Here is a 5,880-nt window from a genome sequence, read left to right as displayed (position 1 = left end):
AAAAAAGAATTTAAAAATAAACAAGAACAAAATTACAATAGAGAATGTCAATTCCAAATAAGATCCTACAGGTTCTGCTGATTCTCCATCAAGTGGCAGGGCTCAAAGTCATCATTAGGAGAAGATTTTATTTTAAAAGTGTCATCTTAAACTGCAAGGATGTTTGTTAAACATCACAATTAAACATGCCAAAGGAGAAGAAGCCATGTTGTCAAAATGCCCACTTACCCCACCCACACATCTGAAACCCACCCCAGGCTGACCTTCTATAACCCCATTTTTTTTTTTTTAGCTTTTTTCTTTTTTTTTTAAACAAGAGAAAGTAGACAGATACATGTTGGTAAATGCTAACTGTCCATATTCACATAGAGACACAGTGTAATCTCTGAGCCCAATATACAGAGAAAGAAGGAAAAAAGCTAGATTCTATGCACTACTACACAGGGGCCTAGCACTCTTCAGCTTCCAGCAGAGTGAAGGGAGCAGAAGGTTTTCTTTTTTCCCACAGAATATGGTGTGTTGATTCCATAAACAGTTTTTGTTTTGAGACAGAAAGGGATAAAAATGAACTTGAAACAGAAACCGGTAGATTCTTTTCCACTGTATTCTGCTCAAGGTATTTTCCCCAAATTAAATTGTGAACCATGGTGTAGAGGAGAGAAAAAGAGACCTCAAGAGAACAAGGAGACTGAGCACAAGAAAAAAAAGACAGCAACTTGCTCCCAGGGACTGGAGAAAAATTAAAAAGGTAAAAAGGGAATTTGGAATCCATCAGTGTTCAATTAGTCATCTTCTCCTTCATCCTCCTGTTGAAAGATAAACAACAATTAAAAAAGTCTGATCACTAAACACCAGATAGCACAAACTTTCAAATGCAGTAACTAGAATGTTTTGCTACCCTAGAGACTACAGTCCTACAGTGTTACTCAGAGCACTGTGATCATCTGTCCTTTTTCACTAAGTGACACTTATCATGAGTTATGCAGCCACAGAGCAGTCAGTCAGTACTGTATGTCCCATTGAAAAAACAGTTTTGAAAGCGTTACCCTGACTTAGAATCACTAACATTCATCATTTAGAAAGAGGATTCATTCTTTTTCTTTTGTGCTTCCTTTTCAAATCAGAAGAGCAAAATTCTTCAACTTTCAGATGCTAATATTCTAGGTTACAGCCCATTACTCAGCATAGAGTGCCTGGTACCTACAATGGTCCTCCTGCCTCAGTAACCAGAAACAAACACTCAGTTTCAACTTCCCAATGCCCTGAGTGCTGTCTCCAGAACCCCACTTGCTACTAAGCAAAACTTAATTCCTGAACTCAACAAAGAGTCTTAGCTAAAATGCCAATAAGCCAAAATGTACCAAAAGGCAGGAGAATCACAGAACTGGATGCATCAAAGCTATTTACAAGTAAAGTTTTGCTATAACGCTCACTAATTAATGATTTTATTAAGCTAGAGCAGATACTAATATCCTAATTCATCTAGAGCACTTTCCTTGCACGTTTACTCAAACTAGGTCATTTGCACACTCAGATACACAAACGTGCTTACCACTACACTGAAATACTGTAAGTTAAAGCAGTAATAGTTCTGCTTCTCTCCTTCTAAAACTGTCAATGACTGTACAGAAAACTACCTTTATTCCAATGGCTCAATATTCTCACAAATTCCCTCTATTAAACTGATTTGATTCCTATAGATGAGAGAGGGAACAGGTTAAGTTTGAGCGCTCACCTCTCCTTCCTCTCCCTCATCATCATCTTCATCTTCTTCTCCCTCATCTTCATCTCCTTCTTCATCAATATCCTCCAATCCTTCTTCCTCTTCATCATCATCATCGTCTTCCTCTCCCTCCCCTTCTTCATCATCCATATCAGGAACCTTAAAGACAATACAATAACTACAATGATCAAATTCACTTTTACCTGCGCAGCGCTTCTGCGGGTACGGATAACAGCACAGTGCTATTCTTACCAAGTAGTACTGCAATGGATTTGGCCAGATGTCATCCTTGATGACCTCTCCTAGCTCATCAGCACCTGCATCAGAGTGGTCAGTGAACCAGGTAAAGAAACTTTCTGGCTCTTCATGCTGCCTCTTCCTACTGGCTTTGTTCTGTGTCTGGCTTGAACGTTTTGTCAGATCCTGAAAACAGAATTAAGAAGTTCTCTAAATACTTTTCATTTTTTAAACACTTTTTTGCCTGTGTTCCCCTCCCACCCCCGCCCGCTCTCCAAAAAAAAGTAAAACATGAGGACCATTTAGAAACATACTTCTCTAAACAACCAAAACATGTCATTTATTCCATCTTACAGGGAAAAATCTTAAAATAAACGTTTGGAATCTTAAAGATTCAAAACAAAAGGTACCACTCAGCAGTAAGCCTACTTCTTCTAATGACTTCCACTGACAGACTGTGGATACACAAAAACTTGCACTTCCTTTATGCCTCCCTGTCATGGGAAGTAAACAACTGTTACCTGAAATGCCAAACTTAAAGCAGCTTAATACTACTCCAGAGTTTGTGATTGTAGCTCAATGCTACAACTACCACATAAACACACAGTTTAAAAATGGTCAGTCTCCACACTTCTAAGCTCTGTCTTTAACTTAATATTGAGATGAAAGCCTGCCTGGTGTTCTTATCTTAACATGCTCTGCTTTGAAGTCTTCAGGACATTCTCTGTGGTAAGCAAATAAAAATGCACACACCGCTACAACGTATGGCCACAAGAACATACATCCACCACATCAGCCCAGAACTTTCCTAAGTTTGCAACAACCTGATTCCTAAGTTTGAAAACAACGCAACTATCCTGTATTTAACCCATTCTTTCTTGGGTTATAAGATAACTCAAAACTTCTAATATCTGTTTTCTTAATAGAATTGTAACATTTATAAGCTTGTATTATTTAAATGAAGAACAATACTAAAATTCACATCGATTTTGTGGTATATTTTAAAGACCATCCAGCTACTTCATACTAAAACTGTAATTTCTGCACAGTAGCTAAGTTGAGCTATTGTACAGAATAGAGAATAAATTATGTAAGTGTTGCAAAACATGAACTGCACATACAGAAAAGAGGGAAAGGGGCGGAAAGGGGAAGAGACAGCTGCAATTATGAAAAAAAAGAAAGGAACACAAATGAAAATGATGGTATCACATACAGCAGCAATTGCCTCTCCCAGATACACAGAGACACACCTTTCCAGATTTCCATTTGATCTCAGTTGATTTTGAAGATGGGTCTCCGCTTTCATTCAGGTGAAACTCTTTGGAGAGAACTTTATTTTCAAAGTATGGATTCTCATCAAAATACTGCAGAGTTGAAAGCAAAAAGTTAGAACTCACAGAAAGTAATCATATACGCGCCAAGTCAAATCTGGTACTAAATAGACAACTGAAAAGACTAAGTTACAAACTACAAGCCCATACACAACTGCACTCAAAAAAGCAAAGTCACAAGCAAAGGAATATTCCAAGTACTTACAAAATCTATTCTGTAACCTGATTTGATGTCTTCAAATTCTGTCACCTCAACTCTGGTCAAATAATGCAGTGCCTCTTCGTCTTCTTCTCCCAGCAGTGCAGATACTGAAGTAGAATTAGGAATTTCAAGTTAACAAGCTGTTAAACTTATGTCATGGACATGAAATATAGGCGATTTACACTGCATACGATCTGAAAAGCAACACATTTGAGCCAAATTCTTGGCCCATTTTTTAAGACAGAAGCCAGAAAACAGACTACTAGCAGCTCTGTTTTCTTTCAAGGGGCTGATCATTTGTGGAAAGTGTGAAACTTGTCATCTAAAATACAGGAAGAAAATTGCCATGGAATTCTAGTGATCAAAATGTTCCTATGGTCAACAAATGCAAGAGCCAAAAAGCTTATAAAATGTACCCTGTGACAAAAGGCAGTGTTTGCATTTGAAGCAGGCTTCTGTGGAAGTGTACGCCTAGTAACATTCCTAGAAAACACTCAGAACTGCAAGAGCCTCACATTATAAGCAAGGAAGCATTGAATGTACGGAAACAGAGGGCTATTAGCAATATACCTTGCGGGTGGTTGACAAATGTTGTTACCCAGAAATTTGGGATTTTGGCGATCAATTCTGACCTCTTCTGGAAGAATGGTTGGCGGAGTTTGTTGTATTTCTGTTCTACTTTCAAAATTTCCTCACTGGCTTGTTCATTCAGTCTGAAATAGAAAGAGCCATGCTAACCTCAAGAGAGAAAACTTGAAGATGTACCAGCAGTAGTTAGTTGCAAACTGAATGAATTTAATTATAGTAGTCAGGAGTTCAAACATAAAACAGAGGCTCAAAGCTGTAACCACTGGCAAGAAACACCCTACCAAGCAAACACACACATCTTAATGAAGTGTTCTAAGTGTATTTTATGCTTTGCAGCATTACATGAGGGGCAGACCCTTACTGATGCAATGCAAAGTAGTATTCAACATCTTACATGTTTTGTTTGCAAGACACCTGTTGATGTGTAGTGCATAACACTATTACCCACCCTGTATAATTCCGGGGCAGGTAAGCATGACTACAGCAAAGCAACTTTGTACCCCACATCAGTAAAGCCATAAGACAGAACACTTAATTGGCTTTCTAAAAAACAGAGCCCTGAAACCACAGCTTGAGCCTCACTTCTCACCTGCATGCATAGCAGAGTAATGTGCATGCAGATGAGACCCAAATACTGACAGAGCACGCACTATCTGGGAAAATTAAATTGTCAGTGAACTTTTCTACCTGTTACTCTACGGACACACACATGTATAATGAAAATATTTACAATAAAGCTATCTTTTCAACTTCAATGCTTGAAAGCATGAGAACACTTTTGCAAAACGGCACATGCGTCAGCATGGAAAATCATTAAGTAATAAAGCTCTTAACTATCACAGTGAGTTTAAAAATACAAGCTCAAGTTCTGTATTACCAGTTTAAAAACTGTTAAACAAGAAATGGATGTACTTATTCAAAATTTTGGTCACACACAAATAATTCTTAAAGCTGGTCAGGTCAGAACACAACATACCCCATGGGGGAAGCTGGAGGGACTGAGAACCACTGCCAAGCACTTCTCTGAACTTTTTTATTTTTGGCAATCTCTTACTTTCCGCTAAAGAAAAATGAAAGCTTTGTAATGTTTACCTGTCTATTTCATTCTGTACTTCATCAATGTGTTCAATTGCTTCCTGTTGCTCTTTTTCTGAAAAATAAATGAAAATGCATCAAAATCCTTCAATGCTTGAACCTGAGGAATCACTTGACGTTTTCTCCTAAGACCTTTCCCAGTGACCTACTGCAGAAATACAGGCATTTCTATTTAGTGTCTTCAGCACTACCAGCCCTTCGAGTTTCACCTACTTTATGGCAAAGTGTGGCTGAAGTGCTGAAAAGTTCACAGAAATGGGACTGCTTACAAGTTTACCTCCAAAAACCACAGCTCCAGTTCCTCTAGGTGGTTTTACAAATCAGTGTGGATAGTAAGCAAATCGGGAGAGATCACTAACAATTTCACTACGAAGTTGCAAGCTTAAGACCAACAGATTTCAAAGAACACGCATTGAGCGATTTGGAAGAGACAGGAATATCAATGGAAACAGCCCAGCCAGGAATGCGCTGCCTTCTAAAAACCAAAAAGCGCGCGGGATGGGTCAGTTACAAGGACAGAACTCCGAGGTCACGCTCCGTCGGGTATTTCCTATCGCTACGTTCCCTCGGACGCGTCCGGCGAAGCTCTCGGTTAAAGGCCGCCCGCTCGCCCATCGCGCCCGGGGATGAATGAGCGGCAGCGGGAAGGGGCCGGCGCGATCAGCGCTCCCCGCACGGTTCAGCTCTCCCCGAAAGGGCCCGGT

General features: G+C 39.4%; 1 protein-coding gene across 1 annotated transcript; it reads right to left on the bottom strand.

Moving 5' to 3' along the window:
• Positions 1–111: 111 nt before the first annotated feature.
• On the bottom strand, positions 112–5,791 carry SET (SET nuclear proto-oncogene). The gene is made up of 8 exons (XM_010721134.3): positions 5,688–5,791; positions 5,174–5,251; positions 4,064–4,206; positions 3,497–3,600; positions 3,211–3,324; positions 1,976–2,146; positions 1,736–1,882; positions 112–806 (listed from the first exon to the last, which is right to left on the bottom strand). The coding sequence occupies exons 1-8, from the start codon at positions 5,789–5,791 to the stop codon at positions 783–785; spliced, it is 885 nt and encodes a 294-aa protein (XP_010719436.1). The 3' UTR covers positions 112–782.
• Between the last annotated feature and the right edge of the window lie 89 nt (positions 5,792–5,880).

The sequence above is a fragment of the Meleagris gallopavo genome, chromosome 19 (genome assembly GCF_000146605.3).
Source record: "Meleagris gallopavo isolate NT-WF06-2002-E0010 breed Aviagen turkey brand Nicholas breeding stock chromosome 19, Turkey_5.1, whole genome shotgun sequence".
Classification (NCBI taxonomy): Eukaryota; Metazoa; Chordata; class Aves; order Galliformes; family Phasianidae; genus Meleagris; species Meleagris gallopavo.
Note: the sequence above shows the minus strand (reverse complement) of the source record. Positions and strands in the feature narration are given on the sequence as shown.

What these genes read in the sequence shown, in the direction of transcription:
- SET (XM_010721134.3), bottom strand. Translation starts at nt 5,791, where the DNA reads ATGGGCGAGCGGGCGGCCTTTAACCGAGAGCTTCGCCGGACGCGTCCG. An exon ending in GACCTCGGAGTTCTGTCCTT is followed by an intron (nt 5,252 to 5,687) that starts GTAACTGACCCA and finishes AGGATTTTGATG; the next exon opens with CATTTTCATTTATTTTTCAG. An exon ending in TCAAATGGAAATCTGGAAAG is followed by an intron (nt 2,147 to 3,210) that starts GTGTGTCTCTGT and finishes TTCTGTTTTCAG; the next exon opens with GATCTGACAAAACGTTCAAG.